Genomic DNA, 19,108 nt, shown 5'->3' with positions numbered 1-19,108 from the left:
CTTTAATTTTTCAAAATAGTATTTTCCAATTTGGTATTTGTTTTGAAAAAATGTCTTTTAAAAGGAACTTAAAAATAACCTCTGTAAATCAGACAAAAAATAATATCTTAATTCAGTATTAATCAGAAAATCAGACTAGAGTATTAAATCAGAAAATCAGACTGGACTATTAAATAAAAAATTAGACTAAAGTATTAAATCTGGGCATCAGACTAAAATACTATCAAGAAATAAACTAAGAATTAGATCACACTAAAATATAAATTGGGAAAATCAGATCGGAAAACTAAATTAAGAAATCAGATCAGAAAACTAAATTGAGAAATCGGACTAGAAATAAAATTGAAAAATTAGACTAGAAAATAAATTGAAAATGAGACTAGAAAGAAAAAAAAATTTACAATTCTTACGAAAAAATGTATCCTGACTAGAAAACGTAGTCTTCTAGAAATATAAACTTTTTAAAAAAAAACTATTATAAAATAAGAATTATGAAAAGAATTTAGATGTTGAACATTGATCCTGTCTTGTGCCCTTTGCTGGATATTTTGTCGAAAAACATCAGTTTTTTTACATCTCCCGTTGCGGATATTCGACCAGTTAAATACGCCTAAAAAAATAATTTTATTTTCATTTAAAAATAATTAAACTTGAGAAAAAAAGCATTTTGTTCGTTAAGCCAAAAAACAAACGATTCAAAATCGTTCGAACGAACTTGAAAAAACTTTGATTTGTTTTCCTGAACAAACACATTTCCAAAAGAATTTGACAAAAACGATCGTTTTTTACTAAACGAACGATTTTTTGGAACAAACTATAAAAATAGGTTTGTCTACTGAACGAACGATTTTATTGAAAGAACGAGTTTACTGAACAATGGAAAAAGAAATATAATTTTAAGAACAAGAGAATCTATTTTTTTGAAGGATTGAAAAAAAGAACGAAATAGATTTTTGAAAATTGTGAAATATCCCTTAAATGTTGGTCATAAAGGGAAAACCAGCAAACTGTAGAATAGGAAGACGATATTAAAGCAATAAATAAATGTATTTGATGTTCTTACATAGGAAATAGTGCTACTAGACACTTATTAAATCACTAGTTTAGTTAAGTTGGGTAAGTTTACCACTAAAGTTTCATTGGAAGTAAATATTTCCATTTACTGTTAGAGCCGATTGAAGGATTCATGTCTCTATTGAATAATGAGATGGAAAGATAAATGTTACCGCCAAACTATTTGGTTCAGAATAGACAACAAACACATGACTGAACCCTGATTGGATCAGGCACTAATGGACTCGGCATACAGGAGTGTTACAATGCACAATTGCCGTGTCTCATGTTCATTGCACAATTTAAATTAATAAATTGAACCTATTAATATTAGTACCTGGAGGGGGGAAAGTACCTGGAGGGGGTAAAGTACCTGGAGGGGGGAAAGTGGAGGGGGGAAAGGGACCCTTGAAGAACAGCAAGGAGGTCTGTACTCTCCAGGGTAACCTTCATAGATACAAATATTTTAATTGAAATTTTTCATTTATGATTATTTTTATTTATATATTTTTTTCATTTATGATAATTTTTTATCTATGCTAATTTTCTATTAATGATCATTTTTGATTAATGATTATTTTTTAGTAATAATAAATAAAAGATCATTTTAGATTAAAAATAAATTTTGATTTATAATTTTTGATCAAAATTTCTTAAATTAAAAACAAATTTTTATTTATGATAATCACTGATTCAAAATTTCTTAAATTTAAAATAAATTTTGATTTCAGATATTTTTTATTCAAAATTTATTAAGTTTAAAATAAATTTGATTTATGATATTTCTTAATTCAAATTTCTTAAATTTAAAATAAATTTGAATTATGATAATTTTTGATTCAAAATTTCTTAAATTTATAATAAATTTTGATTTATGATATTTTTTCATTCTAAAATTTCCTAAATTCAATTCTAAACGACTCCGCGGTGCCAGCAGAACCCCCAGGTTCATCCTTTATTTTTATTCATGATAATTTTTTGTTTAGAATAAATGTTGATATTATTACCTCAACGTTTGGTTTAGCTGCCGGGCAGTCCCTGCTTAACCTGACCTTGTGACACCCGTGTGATATATCAATTATAAAGCTTTCTTGACCTAAAATATAAAAGATATTTAAAGGAACTGTAAGCATAATTAAAATCAAGGTACTCTGTGTACATATTGAAACCAGTTCTCTCTGGGCGGAATTTGTAAACAGATGCATCATTGTTCGTTGAGTATCCGAGGAGGATTAAATTATTTAATTTTGATTTTTTTTAAATTCACATAATAGTTTCCAATGACCAGAATATTTCATAGATTATTTTTGTAAAAATGGATTCCATGTCAGGCTGTGACATCCGTCCTGTGTTTACTTTTCCGCCCAAAGACAGTACACTACAGTACAAAAAATGCGTACACCTCTGAAATAACTTTCCATGCATTTCCATGCAAAGATGACAATGCCAGATTCACAACTGTACGATTTAAATCTTTTTTGATCGATAATTTAAAAGAAATAGTCTTTTTCGAGATTTATAAGTGTTTAATTCTAATAATAAATATAAAACTGCATAATTCCAATTTTTATACTTGATCAGACGAAGCTTTTAAGGGCACCGTCGGAAATCTAGCTTTGCTGTCTTTATACGTGGAGGGACACCATAAAAAAATAAACTGCTAAACCTGCTGCGGATTGAATAAAACCCTAAAATAATAAACTGCAGGGTGTCCCAATAAACATGGGAATTCAGTGACGAATTCGATATAGCCTTTTAAAATAATTCTTTGATTTAGTATAGTGATACCTACTGAGAAAGCTGTAATCCGTATGAATTTCGTCTGCTATGTCCACATTTTGTTTGTTTATGTTTGGACTGCATACGGTTGTACTTAGTAAAACAAGAAAATTACAGTTTACAGAGTAAACTTGTCGCTCTTCACTGTTCATCTTGCGGAGACATTATAGACACATGTTTACAGCCATTTACCGTTTTCATTAAATAAACTCTAGCGGACATAATACTACTTTTGAAATCAGGTATTACAATACTAATTTGTAACAAAGACATATCGAATTCGTCAGTGAATTCCCATGTTTATTGGGACACCCTGTACTAAACCTGCTGCGGATTGAGTTCCAGTAATATTTATCTGATAGAGACCCATTGCCTCCGCATCAAGCTGTAGTCCATCCTGAAAAGCAAACAAAATGTTAACCCAGAACTTTGAAGGTAATGAAAGAATTTATAAAATGTCGTCTTCTAATTCTACTTATAATGGAATATAATAATTATATGAAGCTCTTAATAACTGTTCTCGCATATTTGATGGCTATTTATTTATTTTTACAATTGATGAAAGTTAGTTAAAATATTTTAAAACCCATCGAAAAAATTTCAAGACGACATTTTATAAATTCTTTCGATGTTTCCTTTCCGAAGTTCTGTGCCAAACTGTATATAATATCATCAAGAAATAGTGATGGAAATTCAAAATATGGTCATTTAAGTCTCATTCTTTATAACTGAGGAACCCCTTGACGATTTGGCTCAAATTTTGATTGTAGAACTCGGTAGAACCACGGGAATGTGTTTAGTTTGGCTAAAATATTCTATGTTGAGTAGTTTGACTTTTACAGGGGAAACTCCAGACAAAGCTGAGTTCCTCAGCTAATCTTCATAATAAAGCTTTTCCCTCATATATATATATATATATTTATGTGTTACCTATGGCTGGCCAAACGTCGTGGGTGGACAACATTTGTATTTTTCAAGATGGAATGTTTTTTCAAAATTCTTTTCAAATTCTTTTCAATTTCACGGGCAACGGGGGGCACTTCAGCTGGTATGTAATATATATATATGTATTATATGTTATAGTTTTGTAGAAGTGTAGGACTGCAGAGTTCTCAACACCGTATATACCAGCGGAGATTTATATTTCAGTTTTTAACTTCACATTTTTATTAAAAAAATAATCAAATAAAGGGGTAGTTAGTAAAGTTTATCTGTAATCAAATAAAGGAAAAGTTAGCAAAGTTTATCTGTAATCAAATAAAGGGATAGTTAGCAAACTTTATCTGTAATCAAATAAAGGGAAAGTTGGCAAAGTTTATCTGCAATTAAAAAAAGATATTTACAGTCCTCGTCGAATTTATCAAATTAAAAGACGGGTTTCGATTTTAATTTGGATTTCTAACAGGTTTTCAACAGCTTGGATACACATAAACTTGAAATAAAGAGAAGCAATCAAATAACAGCCCCTCTTTTTTCACTTATAAACTTGTAGTTTGAAAAAAAACGTTCGTTAGTAACAACAACTGTTTTTTGCAAACTCTTAAACGCAAACTATGAAATTCTGTCTTTACCACAAACTCCTATTTTCTTATCCAAATAAATTTGCAACCTAATGTCAAAGACCTTAGAAATTTCAAACTATGAATTTGTTGCATCAGAAAGTATTAGCTATGGAATTTCAAAAGTTTACACAATAAGGTGGCAAGAAAATTTTAGTTTAGAATAACATCTTTTTGAAATGTTATCTCTCTTTTTATATTTATACCTTGGGAGGAGGAATTATCCCCATTGAGGACATTGAAGCAAGTGGTATAGGTTGATTCACACTCACAAACTGGCTGGGTGGTGTATACCCAGCTTGGGGTGGAGGATACGAGTTAGTAAATCCATTCAGTAAACTCACCCCCGGCCCATCACCTGTAGGATCAATAGAGTTAGTAAATTCATTCAGTAAACTCACCTAGCCCTTTACCTATAGGATTTACTGGGTTTCTTAAAACGTTTGCCTTTGCTTAATTATTAATATTCTAATTTCCTTTCCTTTTAAAGTATCTCTCAGGGGTGTATATATTTATTGATTTTTAAAGATCTGGGTGAAAAAATGAGAAATTCATTCATTTTCTTCTTAAAATTAGTCAACTCATTTTCAAAGGAAGGGGGGGGGGGCGATTGTTCAAGGTCCAAAAAAGAATCAGCAAACCTTTTTTCACTCAAAATCAAACGTGCAGAAAAGCAAAAATATGCATATAAATTATTTCTATCAAATTCTAAAATTTTAAAAGATTGAATTACAGATTCACAGAAAATTTGCAATATTTGTATATTTTTTATTAAAACATATTTTCTTTAATTACACACTAACACATATCAAAAATATATTTGAATTGTAGTGCTTAGAATTAATTTTGTTTTTATGCGGTTTCAGATCCATACAAATATTTTGGCCTTTTACCAAAAAAAAATTCATCGCCATTTATTACGCAGAAACTAGACTTAGGATTGGATATTGGATATTTGTGAAGGTTTTAATAGTATATCATTGGTTGTAAATGTCCTTTAGAGAGAAGGTTTTAATAGTATATCATTGGTTGTAAATGTCCTTTAGAGGGAAGGTTTTAATAGTATATCATTGGTTGTAAATGTCCTTTAGAGAGAAGGTTTTAATAGTATATCATTGGTTGTAAATGTCCTTTAGAGGGAAGGTTTTAATAGTATATCATTGGTTGTAAATGTCCTTTAGAGAGAAGGTTTTAATAGTATATCATTGGTTGTAAATGTCCTTTAGAGGGAAGGTTTTAATAGTATATCATTGGTTGTAAATGTCCTTTAGAGAGAAGGTTTTAATAGTATATCATTGGTTGTAAATGTCCTTTAGAGGGAAGGTTTTAATAGTATATCATTGGTTGTAAATGTCCTTTAGAGAGAAGGTTTTAATAGTATATCATTGGTTGTAAATGTCCTTTAGAGGGAAGGTTTTAATAGTATATCATTGGTTGTAAATGTCCTTTAGAGAGAAGGTTTTAATAGTATATCATTGGTTGTAAATGTCCTTTAGAGGGAAGGTTTTAATAGTATATCATTGGTTGTAAATGTCCTTTAGAGAGAAGGTTTTAATAGTATATCATTGGTTGTAAATGTCCTTTAGAGGGAAGGTTTTAATAGTATATCATTGGTTGTAAATGTCCTTTAGANGGATCAAGATCAATCTGGGATCAAGATCAATCTTCAATTTTTCTCCAAGATTAATATTTTAAATTAAAATTTATTAGTTTTCTCTGAGAATTCAATATTAATAAAATGTTGTAAAACAATATATGGAATTACCTGTAAAAAATCCCCCAACAGCGCTGGCCAGGGTATTAATTGCATCAGCGTTAGGATCCTAAATATGATAATATTATAAAACCTTCAACATATTCTCCGTGGACTCTGTTCCTAACATGTCAAACTAAGTTCTATGTGTTTCTCAATGTCAGGACTTTGATTTTACTTCACTTGCTTACTTTAACTTCTATTTAGAGTCAAAGACATGTAAATGTTAAAACTATTAAGTAATGTTTTCAGCTTAAGTTTTTTAGGAAGTAATTGGAAAAATTCTCATTTTAAGCTTTGATTGGATTACTGTGTGGTCCGGACATTGGCTACCAGGTGTTTTTAAAAAAAGTTTGTTTAAGCTTTTTTACACTTAAAAGTGTTTCTAGTAAGTATAACGATATTTAATGTGGGGGTCGTGGGGGGGGGAGGGGGGGACCGAGAATATTTTCGAATATTAGGCCTATCATTGAAGGTTAAAACGACATTTTAGAGCCAAATGTTTCATCGCCGGCCCCCATATAATATACAGTATAACTACTCTTTTAACACACTCTTTTAAACTCCACGTTGATTAGAGTTGACTATACATTGTTTAACTGAGGTGTAGGATAAAAGAAACAAGTTTGGTCAAAATTAAATTAAAATTCTAAGTGGGGCCATTTCTCCACACAGCCCAGTATTCTTATATAAAGGAAAATATATAGATTGTATCAGGTGTGGTGTTATTTCTGGGTAAACGTTTAATAATGGTAGCAGACTCTACGCAGCCAATTTTCGCGGCATTCGCGCACAATTCTGTGTTTGTAAACAGTGAAAGTATTTCTCATATTTGAAATCAATCGAGTTTTGCTGAGCGACAGACAGTAAAAATCAATTGTTTTAACATTAGGGATCGATATTACAGCTTAGTTTACGTAAGTGAATTGTTAAGATTCTGATACTTTTCAACTAATGAGAGTTTAATGTACAGTTAATTACTTCTGTACTCACATTATATATCAGCATATAGTGTATATTTTAAGTGTATAAATATAATTTCTTATTTTCAAATGTCAGATAAAATACCAGATTTCAGTTGTGCTCATTGCCGTAAACTGCAAAAATATGCGCGGATGCCGCGGGAAAAAAATGCTGTGTAGAGTGAGTCTCCTACCATTATTTAACGTTTACCCAGAAATAACGCCACACCTGGGTTTGTAAGGCATAAACCTTTTATTATTTTAAGTGAACTCTCCTCCAAAGATAGCAATGGCCGACTTACAACGGTATCATTGAAACCTTAATCTGATCAAAACTCTGGATTACTCAAAGTATTAATTTTTGTTAATTTCTCCTATGTTTTATGTAAGCAAGAAATGTGCAAATAACTTTTGCTAGGGAACCCACGAATTAAAATAAACAGTTTAAAAAAAAAAATCATTGACTTCTAATTTCTATTCAAGGGTACCGTTGTAAATCTGGCATTGCCATTTTTGCCTGGAGGTTCACTTGAAATTACGCTTACAGTCCCTTTAAGGAGATTTTAATTCTGAATCCTAAGTGATGTACTGTGCATGGGACCCATAGAATTATAAAATAGAAGACGATATTTGAGCAATGTTAAGTGTAGTTGATGTTGTTGTACACTGCNTCTGGGATCAAGATCAATCTGGGATCAAGATCAATCTGGGATCAAGATCAATCTGGGATCAATATCAATCTTGGATCAAGATCAATATTGGATCAAGATCAATCTGGGATCAAGATCAATCTTGAATCAAGATCAATCTGGGATCAAGATCAATCTTGGATCAAGATCAAACTGGGATCAAGATCAATCTGGGATTAAGATCAATCTTGAATCAAGATCAATCTTGGATCAAGATCAATCTTGGATCAAGATCAATCTTGGATCAAAGAAAACAGGACTAGAAAAAATTTGATGCAGGGACAGAAAGCTCCAAATCATGCCAGGTTTGGACCAAATCACGGTTTATCAACTTTAGTCCCCTGTATTGTTACTAACCGGCAGGTTTGGGCCAAATAATTGTGTGTTGACTTTATTCCCCTGCATTGTTACAAGGAAGGTTTGGGTCCAATCACGGTTTTTCAATTTTCTTCCCCTGTACTGTTACTAACCAGCAGGTTTAAGCCATATCACAGTTTGTCGACTTAATTCCAAAGTATTGTTACTCACAGGCAGGTTAGGGCTAAATCACGGTTTGAACTTTATTCCCCTGTATTGTGGCCTGTGGGTTGACTTACCTTAGGGTCCGATAGAGTAACTTCTCTCACATTTATTCCCCATTTATGCACTTGTTCATTTAGTAAACACAGGATATCTTCTGCAGCGATCCGCCTGAATTATACTTTATTGTATTTGATTACTTAACCCTTTAAATGCTAGGGGTCTGAATATATAGCCTGGGGGGGGGCGTCCCCCCCCTAGTAAAGGCTAAATAGCTAAATTTTTCAAGGCCAGCTCATTGAAAAAAAATTAGACCGATAACTTTAATAGTTTGGGTGCCAGGGAAAGTTGAAAACAATTCCCAAAAAAGGGTAAAAAAATGTTAAAAATATTTTTTTTGTTTTAAACAACTATCAAAGTGTGAAACATGTTTCAACATTCATTTTTCAAGGGCTGTTCAAAAATACAATTTTTAGATCTGTAAAGATATGGGCTATTTTAGATTTTTTTACCAAAAAAAAAATTGAAGGGGGCGTAAAAGCAATTCAACAAATACACAACCAATCTGAAAACGAAGATATCCCTGAGAAGCCTAAGAAACTTAGGTTTGCTTCTATCATTAATTGAATTTAATAATTTTTTATTTATAAAAGATAAAATTGATAATATTATTTATACGTCCATATCACGTCACCAGAACTCCTAGCAATGGTAGTGCAGTATACTGGTCACGTTATATAGACGGAGTCACGTGATAATGATACTGCACTGCCATTAGTGGGAGTTCTGGTCACATGATACGGAAGTAGTTATATTATCAATTATATATATATAAAATGAAAAATTATCAAATTCAAATAATAATAGGAGCAAACCTAAGTTTCTTAGGCTCCTCTGGGATATCGTTGTTTTCAGATTGGTTGTGTATTTGCTGAATATGATCCGTTTAAACCCACTATTTTTATACAAACTTTTATGTGTATAGATTTTCGTATAAATTTCTTGAGACAGGAACATCAGATAAAACTCTTATGGGTCTCGATCAACTCCTAAAATTCTTCGGTTTCAGCCTATACCCCTTTCATTTTTCCTTTACAGTTCCTTTAAATGTGTGGAGTTACTTTTTCTTAATCATTATCGCATAATTCCACTTGTCATCTTTGCAGAAACCATATTTGAAAATTAGCAATTTTTAGAAATGCAAGGATATTTTTGTCACATTTGATCATCGACAAAGGTATGAAGGTTACTTTTAGAAATTTTGTCTCTTTGTAAAAATTTGACAATTTATTGTTAAATTGCTCTATGGAATGTAATTGTATATCGATGGGTAAATATCCATTTCATTTGTAGAATTTATTGAAATATGTTCAATATAAATTCTAAATATTATATTCTGAAGGGAATACAATGTATTCCAATATAATGTTTTACAAGATAGACTCTACAGGATTATCCACGAAGAATAAAACTTTAGAGACGACTGTATGGAATTTATACTGCATTGATTTCCGGGCAAAGCTGAGTTCCCCAGCTAGTCTTTATATAATTATTAATTATTCATGCTGGGACCTGTCTTTAGTCAGCTTGGATATAGTCTTTTTGGTCAGCACTTTAGGATCAATCTTGGATCAAGATCAATCTGGGATCAAGATCAATCTGGGATCATTGAAGGTTAAAACGACATTTTAGAGCCAAATGTTTCATCGCCGGCCCCCATATAATATACAGTATAACTACTCTTTTAACACACTCTTTTAAACTCCACGTTGATTAGAGTTGACTATACATTGTTTAACTGAGGTGTAGGATAAAAGAAACAAGTTTGGTCAAAATTAAATTAAAATTCTAAGTGGGGCCATTTCTCCACACAGCCCAGTATTCTTATATAAAGGAAAATATATAGATTGTATCAGGTGTGGTGTTATTTCTGGGTAAACGTTTAATAATGGTAGCAGACTCTACGCAGCCAATTTTCGCGGCATTCGCGCACAATTCTGTGTTTGTAAACAGTGAAAGTATTTCTCATATTTGAAATCAATCGAGTTTTGCTGAGCGACAGACAGTAAAAATCAATTGTTTTAACATTAGGGATCGATATTACAGCTTAGTTTACGTAAGTGAATTGTTAAGATTCTGATACTTTTCAACTAATGAGAGTTTAATGTACAGTTAATTACTTCTGTACTCACATTATATATCAGCATATAGTGTATATTTTAAGTGTATAAATATAATTTCTTATTTTCAAATGTCAGATAAAATACCAGATTTCAGTTGTGCTCATTGCCGTAAACTGCAAAAATATGCGCGGATGCCGCGGGAAAAAAATGCTGTGTAGAGTGAGTCTCCTACCATTATTTAACGTTTACCCAGAAATAACGCCACACCTGGGTTTGTAAGGCATAAACCTTTTATTATTTTAAGTGAACTCTCCTCCAAAGATAGCAATGGCCGACTTACAACGGTATCATTGAAACCTTAATCTGATCAAAACTCTGGATTACTCAAAGTATTAATTTTTGTTAATTTCTCCTATGTTTTATGTAAGCAAGAAATGTGCAAATAACTTTTGCTAGGGAACCCACGAATTAAAATAAACAGTTTAAAAAAAAAAATCATTGACTTCTAATTTCTATTCAAGGGTACCGTTGTAAATCTGGCATTGCCATTTTTGCCTGGAGGTTCACTTGAAATTACGCTTACAGTCCCTTTAAGGAGATTTTAATTCTGAATCCTAAGTGATGTACTGTGCATGGGACCCATAGAATTATAAAATAGAAGACGATATTTGAGCAATGTTAAGTGTAGTTGATGTTGTTGTACACTGCACAAATTGCTGTGTTATGCATGAAATTATATCTATAAAATCAGAACTTGGTTTTTCTTTGTCAAAATTTTATTAATTTTACTTTATTTTTAGGAACTCGAATTAACCTATTTCTATAAACTTTTCTGCGTACAATTTATTAGAACCAGCAAAACTACAATTGTTTGATAAGAATGCCATGTTATGTATCCATTCAAACCCGTTAGATCACTGTATTTCAAGTTTACCAGTTTACCAGTTTACCAAACTTCATTTCCAATCTCTAAGAAGCAATATATGAGAGAATTAACATACCCAATTAGTATAACGGAAGTGAGCAGAGAGAAGTAACATACTTACCACTTCCTTCCGTTCTCTGAGAAGTTCTAAACTCATTAAATGTAAAGCGAAGTAAACAGGAGAGAAGTAAGATACTCACCACTTCCTCCCTAATCTCTGAGAAGTGCTAGACCCATTTAATATGAAGGAAGTAAGAAGAAATGGGTAAGATATTTACCACTTCCTTCCTGTTATTAGAGAAATGCCTAATCCCAATTAATTTTATGGAAGTAGGAAGAGAGAATTAAGATACTCACCACTTCATTCCCGTTCTCTGAGGAAGTGCTAACCCTAATTAAGGTAAGGGAAGTGAGAAGTACTTTACTTACCACTTCCTCTCCATTTTCTGAGAAGTATTGAGACTGAACAAACTGCTGCGGAGACGGGAATTCTTTTCCTTGTCTTAATCCTAGATTCTGTAGGACAGGGTTCAAGGACGACTTATTCTCAGGCTTCTTCAGCACCTAGGATAGCGGAGGTCGTAGTCAATCTTGGATTAAGGATTTTGGTTCAATCTTGGATCAAGATCAATCTTGGATCAAGATCAATCTTGGATCAAGATCAATCTGGGATCAAGATCAATCTTGGATCAAGATCAATCTTGGATCAAGATCAATCTTGGATCAAGATCAATCTTGGATCAAGATCAATCTTGGATCAAGATCAATCTTTGCGATAAAAAAGCGCTTTTGATCGCTACTAATCTTACTTCTATCTGTTGGGTCTATAGAGAGAAAATTGTTAAAGACGTCTCATACGGAATAACTTAGCGTCCATACAAATTGAGAAAATTGCAACATACGACTTAAACCGTAAAAAGTCATTTTAATTTCAAACAAATCATTCAGATATTACAACCTATAGTCATCGATTATCTTTCGCCACATTTGTATATAGTTTATATTTTATAATATTTTTGATTTCGTTTTTTAAAGATATTTCCCTGGCGCTGGATTTTCGAACATTCCTGGAAAATATGAAAATGTCGTCTTCATTATCAAAAATCCTCGAAAGAGGAATAAAAGTAACTATCATATCATAAAAAATAGAAAATATTATGAAATATCAACTAAATACGAATGCATCGAAAAATTATCGATGATTATTGGTTGAAATAACTGAATGATTTGTTTGAAATTAAATTGATTTTTTACGATCCCAATTATATGTTGCAACTTTCTGCATTTGTATTGACGTTACGTTCTTCGGTATAAGTCGGTTTTAACAATTTGCTCCTTATAGACGCAACAAATAGAAGTAAGATTAGCAGCGATCAAAAGCGATTATTTTACGCATCAAGCCTATACCCCCTTTCATTTTTCGCGAACACTCCCTTTAAGATGCAACTTCAATTCCTATTTAATATCAGACAAATTAGATCTATCAGCAGTCTACCTTGTTTAAAATATCAGAGACCAGATTTAATTAATACTGATATATATATCAATTAATTAAACCACACAGACTAAGGAATTGAGTCTTTGAGACAAACTCTATTTCTATAATTTTGCAACCCAATGTCGTAGACCTTAGATATTTCAAACTGTAAATTCTGTAAGATCAAATAATCAGAGTTTGTGATAAGCTTGACCAGGTTCACAAAAGAAGTGGTTCAACTTTCAACGCAATTCAACTACTTATTTATCAAATCTGGTTCAGATGTAGCATTTCATAAAATTGTTACTGATCTATAGTTATAGTAAAGGCTTTATATCAAACACAAGCTATGCTGGAACAAGGTTTTGTATCAAGCACAAGCTATGCTGGAACAAGGTTTTATATCAAACACAAGCTATGCTGGATAGCGCTCGGCCCAGAAAGTGTCTTAACCTAACCTAACCCTAAATAAATACTAATTTAATTATTTTTCTGGATCTACAAAATTCAATCCCCCTCTCTCTGTTTAGGAATTTTACGGGGCATGTGCGCACAACAGAAAATGGAAAACGCCCATTTATTAGCAGACAATCCATCATTAACGAAAGTAGGGGTCGACACTCCTTGCCACAGTTAAGTGTATCTATGATCATGGGGGAAAAATACTTAAAGGAATTGAACACTGTCTTTGTCTCAACCTTAACGTAACGTAAGCGTAAACCATTGATATTTGAAGGTTGCAACGATATAACTTGCAAGGATTAGAAACCTAGATTCTGAGGCAAGTATTTGATATTTGAAGTAAAATCACAACTTAAGTTTAGAAGTCGTCTTCCTATTTTACATTTGTCTGGGTCCCATTGTAGAAAACACACACAAACCTAAAAGCTGAGGCTTGAACATCCACCTTCTTGTAAGTATCCAACCATGGGAAGACCACCACACGTCCTAAAATATGTATTTGTGGTCGGCGTCTTCGAAAGTCGTCTTCATTGTATTGATATATACGATGACTGTATGCAACAATTTTCATAGAATCCTGCTAATCGAAAAACTTTTTAATTCAGATTCATCTTAAAACCAGCTTTTTACAAGGAAATGTCATTTTGAAACAAAATTTAGAGACAACTGAAGTTTCTATATGCAATTCCTAAAAGATGTAACTTAAAATGAGAGTGGGATGTCAAATTCACAACGAACCCCTTTAAACCTCTGTCTGAGTAAAAACAAGGAAGATTCAGCCTGTTTATAAAAAGTCTCATCAATTTTTAAGACAGGGTCGACTTTGAAGTGTCTCGACGCCTTGGGCTTTCATTTTACTGCTCTAACTCACTTATGCTTTTCTGTAGCTCTTTACATGTACATTTTAGCACTAAAAAGCACGTATTTGCTTTGGTTTTTAAGAAGTAATTACAATATTCTCATCGATATTTGCTTTTCAGGTTGAGACCTTCAAATAACAGCTTGATATTGTCGGTTCAAAGTTTTCACATTTGTCTACATTCTCTCTGAAGCTAAAGTCCTCAAGTCAATTTTACAGAGAATAGGAATGATATCTCATTCATTTTTGATCATACAAAGGTTCAAATGAATTCGAGAAACTCTTATTTTTTAACTCCAGAAAATGTTTCCATAAAATATCGGAATCCGGAGCCTTTAATCACGAACGAATGCCTTTCTTTCCGCAAATATCGGAATTGTTTTCATTAGGTTTCCAAATTTGTGTTAACAGTGCAAAAGGTAAAGGTGTGAATAATATCACTTTATTAAATGAATGTATGGTGCATAATTGCCGAGTGCGCGCAAAACTGATCTTTAGAATTCGCTGAGATTGTCCATTTTGATGAATACATTTTAAGAATCTCTTTAAACCGGGGTGTATGCAAAGGCAAAAAGACCATTTTTAATATAATTTATATGTGGTTAATATTTAAATTTAAATTATTGAAAATCTGAACTCTTTACCATATTTATTTTTTATAATTATTAACAGTAATATTTGTAGAAAATCAAATTAAACCAAGATTTACAGTCATAATAGTAAGAAATTAATGATTAACATATTCAATATTCATAGCTTTATAAATATTGGCTCGTAATTATGTACATCACGGGCAGCCGTAGTACATTTGAATTTCCGAGCCGGGTCAACTTTTCCTGTCCCAGTTTGTACTGAATCGCCCGGTCATTGGTTAAATAATGCAGACAATCAATAGGATGAGCCGGTGCAACAAGGTTAACGCGGTCAGACTTTAGGTTAAATTTAATTTTACTGAAGGGTCAGAGGCCGTTCCTTCCATAAACTACATTGGTTGACAACTTGACGTCTCCTATATTGGTCGTCAAATGTACGGAGAAATATCTATCTAACAGATAAGAATTTAGCATGAGACATCTAGCGGCCAACATATCGTCCCCCAAAGTACGTGAAATACACGACCACTTTCTATGGAGAAAACGGGCTCAGAGGTGCGTGACATTGTACAGGGTTCACAGTCGCAGAGCCAATTTTTCCTTGAAAATCCCCTCCCCTTTATGAAAACTTAATTAGCATTAAGTCCCTAACAAGCTTTAGTCCATTATTCGTTTAAGTCTCTAATCCACTTAAGTCCCTATCAGCTCGAGTCCATAATTAGTCCCAAAGACCCAGGTCTACCTGGTCCTTTGACCCCTGTCATCTTGCCCAGCCTGAACACTATAACCCGGTCAGTCTCTCCTGAAAATAAAGTTCACAAATAAAACTGTAGAAAGTAAAATTATGAAAAATCTTATTTCTTTAATTAATGAATAAATTGTATGTTATCGTGTCGTAAACGGTTTTTATTTAAAATGAAAAATGAATAAGTTAAAAATAATTATGAAAGTGCACTTTACTCTATTCAATAATACAGAATAGGACCTATCATGATGATTAGTAGTACTACTTTTAGGCACTATTATTATTATGTTTTAATAAATCAATTTTTACCAGAATTGCTCTAAAATCAATGTCAATCTATTCGAAGAGTGTAAGCATTATTCGATACTTCAACATATTACATAACTCTAATTTGATTTCAAATCATTTCTTCTTTAATCTTCAATATCTCTTTTTTTGATTTCGTCAAATTTTAGTATTTATTTCATGCAAGCATTCAACAAAAAAATCATTTCTCTCTCTCTCTTTTCTATTTACTTTTTATATTTAGCTTCTTTATTGAAAGTAATTTTAATAATTAATATCTTGTGATTTGAATAAATACTTCTTAATAAAATCTCTTCTCTGACGCATTTTTGAAAATATTGTGACGCAGATTAGTTTATTTTTACACATTGTATAAATAAATTCAATTAAATTTGTGTTAAATGAAGTGTTACCCAAAACTTACACGATGCCTTAATTTTCTAGTTTAGTATCATAACTAAACAAATCTTACCGCTCAAAGAGTGATCACTTTAACAGGCGCTCGCGGTTAGAAACATCTTTCAGCTGTAAGATGAACTTACATATGAATATAAGTGTAAGTGTAAGTAAGTGTAATTTCAAGTAACCCTCCAAAAAAAAGATGATAATGCCAGATTTACAACGTTATCCTTGAAACTTTTATCATATCAAACATGTGTAAGATATTCACGTTTTTCAGAATCGAAAGTATTTTTTTCTGTGATATTCTCCATTGCTTCTTACAAAAATGAACGTAAGTCACTTTCGCAGAGGAATCGCAAATGAAAAAAAAAGTTTAAAAAAACATTTATATCTAATTCATACTTGATCAGACAATGATCTTAAGGGTGCCTTTGTGAATCTGGCATTGCCATCTTTGCATGGAGGGTCACTTAAAATTAAGCGTACAGTCCTTTAAATAAATACTTACTAAGTGTGAGTACACAAACCACACAGAGAATAGAAACCCAAGAAATAAGATCAAATACTTACTTAGTGTGAGTACACAAACCACATAGAGAATATAAACCCAAGGAATAAGATCAAATACTTACTAAGTGTGAGTACACAAACCACATAGAGAATAGAAACCCAAGGAATAAGGTCAAATACTTACTTAGTGTGAGTACACAAACCCAATAAAGAATAGGGAACCCAAGGAATAAGATCAAATACTTACTTAGTGTGAGTACAAAAACCACATAGAGAATATAAACCCAAGGAATAAGGTCAAACACTTACTTAGTGTGAGTACACAAACCCAATAGAGAATAGGGAACCCAAGGAATAAGATCAAATAGGAAGCACTGGAGTACATATTCATTTTTTTTAAATCGGCTTTTTAGTTTGTCTCATCCAATAAACGTCAAAACAGCTAAACAAATCTGGCCCCAAACTTTTTGTGGCAACTCACATGATCCCAAGAAAGGTTTACGGACGCTTAAATATGAACAAATTAAGATTTTTTTAATCAAAAAACACCCTATTTATGTTAACAGAAAAAAACGTCAAATTTTGAGTCTTACAATCAATAAGAAAAAGTGGTCGCTTAAAAAGCAACATCTATGTAACCGAAATTGTTGACAGAAGAGGTGCGCGAAGCACCCTGATAGCCTAATATTATCTGAAAGGAACTGAACACTCGCCACAAAATCTAATATTCTAATCCCCATATCTCTGCAACCTGTTGTTGTAAACCCCAGATGAAATTTACAACTTTAACATCACCAGGCTACAAAGATACAGGCGTTAGTAATGAGTGTTTTTAGTGAATTTCATAGACTAATCTCAATTCAGCGAATATAATACTTTAAACGCCCCCCCCCCAAAAAAAAATGAGGGGAAAATGATTTTCAAAAGTGGGAATTTTAAAATTGTGTTTTGACATTTAATAACTTGACTTTTCAACTTTATTTTATGGGCCACTGAAAAATTGCTTTAAGAGGTTAAAGATAAAAGTGTCAAAAACACTTAAGGGAGGGGGGGGGGGGGGGGGGCCCAAAAAACCCTTTAGAGTCAAACTATTAATTGTCTTCAGGAAGTGTCAAAAAACTAGAAGGGAGGGGGGCGCCCCAATAGTCACTCAGAGTAAAACAAATGATTTTTTCAAGGAGTGTCTCCACTTTATTCCAGGGACCACTGTATTCTATGGACCACTGTATTCCAAGGACCACTGTATTCTATGGACCACTGTATTCCAAGGACCACTGTATTCTATGAACATGTTCCTGGTGAGAAAATAAGAGAGAAGAATAAGAGGAGATGCAACCTGGCTTTTCTCTCCTTCTACATACTAAACAATTAAAAATTAGAATCTCTCGTCCTATCAATAGGGATGGGCGTCGTTCCAGGAAAACGATAGTTTTTTCACGGGAACGATCGGAGTTATCAGGGACAATCCCATGAAAAAAATGAACACATAGAACTCGTTCTTAAAAATACAGGAACGATTATTAAAAGAACGAACGTGGAACGAACGAAAATTACTTGGTAAGAACGTTAAAACCAGGAACCCATTATAAGTCAGGAACACATTTTAAATCTGGAGCGTGCATGGGCCGAACGAGGCCCCCCTCTTATGTCAACTGTATGTCTACTGTGTGTCTACTGTATGTCTACTGTATGTCTACTGTATGTCTACTGTATGTCTACTGTATGTCTACTGTATGTCTACTGTATGTCTACTGTATGTCTACTGTATGTCTACTGTATGTCTACTGTATGTCTACTGTGTGTCTACTGTAAGTCTATTGTATGTCTACTGTATGTCTACTGAATTTCTACTGTCTATTGTATGTCTACTGTATGTCTACTGTATGTTCATGGCTAACTATAATAATAACCTTATAATAATCAGCTTCCATGTTATTGCGAGCTTTTTCAAACTTAAAAACAGATTTAAAATTTTTTCCATTGTTCCGTTCTTCAAATTTAAATGCCGAATCAAAACTGAACGCTTTCTTGGCATAATCTGATGGCTCACAGTCTGTTGTAGGAAGAGGCGAATAATTACTACTTGATTTGAAAAACCAAGACATTCTAAAACGATTTCTGAAAGAAAAAAAAAACAATAATTTCAAAAGAGAGTTCCTTCCAGAGACTGTAATGTAAGATTCATAAACTTTTATTAAAAACCTTCATCTGATCAATAATGTGGAAGATATTGTTGTTTTTCTACGTTGAAAAGTATTTATTAATTCTGATCATTACATAATTTCCTGCAATAGAGAAATCACTTTTTGTAAGATCTTTAAATAACCATTTTTTTCAATTTAAAAAAATTATATCTAATTCATCCTTGAACAGACAAAGCTTTAAAGCGCAAGCTGTTAATCAAAATAAATAG

The 19,108-nt window shown here is 32.5% G+C and overlaps 2 protein-coding genes and 1 long non-coding RNA gene across 3 annotated transcripts; all 3 read right to left on the bottom strand.

Annotated features, from left to right (window-relative positions):
• Positions 1-464: 464 nt before the first annotated feature.
• LOC111707604 (uncharacterized) lies at positions 465-3,260 on the bottom strand. Its single transcript, XM_023480738.1, has 4 exons — positions 3,157-3,260; positions 2,061-2,149; positions 1,443-1,500; positions 465-612 (listed from the first exon to the last, which is right to left on the bottom strand). Exons 1-4 carry the CDS (start codon positions 3,200-3,202, stop codon positions 503-505), a joined length of 303 nt encoding a protein of 100 aa, XP_023336506.1. The 5' UTR covers positions 3,203-3,260; the 3' UTR covers positions 465-502.
• Positions 3,261-4,603: 1,343 nt separating this feature from the next.
• Positions 4,604-11,928, bottom strand: LOC111707606 (uncharacterized). Its single transcript, XR_002766480.1, has 3 exons — positions 11,792-11,928; positions 6,157-6,214; positions 4,604-4,749 (listed from the first exon to the last, which is right to left on the bottom strand). It is a non-coding gene; the product is annotated as an uncharacterized LOC111707606 (long non-coding RNA).
• Positions 11,929-13,674: 1,746 nt separating this feature from the next.
• On the bottom strand, positions 13,675-18,809 carry LOC111707597 (mechanosensory protein 2). Its single transcript, XM_023480730.1, has 5 exons — positions 18,606-18,809; positions 17,991-18,055; positions 17,005-17,069; positions 15,496-15,555; positions 13,675-13,787 (listed from the first exon to the last, which is right to left on the bottom strand). Exons 1-5 carry the CDS (start codon positions 18,798-18,800, stop codon positions 13,675-13,677), a joined length of 498 nt encoding a protein of 165 aa, XP_023336498.1. The 5' UTR covers positions 18,801-18,809.
• Positions 18,810-19,108: the final 299 nt, after the last annotated feature.

Source organism: Eurytemora carolleeae, unplaced genomic scaffold, assembly GCF_000591075.1.
Source record: "Eurytemora carolleeae unplaced genomic scaffold, Eaff_2.0 scaffold336, whole genome shotgun sequence".
Taxonomy (NCBI): Eukaryota; Metazoa; Arthropoda; class Copepoda; order Calanoida; family Temoridae; genus Eurytemora; species Eurytemora carolleeae.
This window is presented reverse-complemented; position numbering and strand designations above follow the sequence as displayed.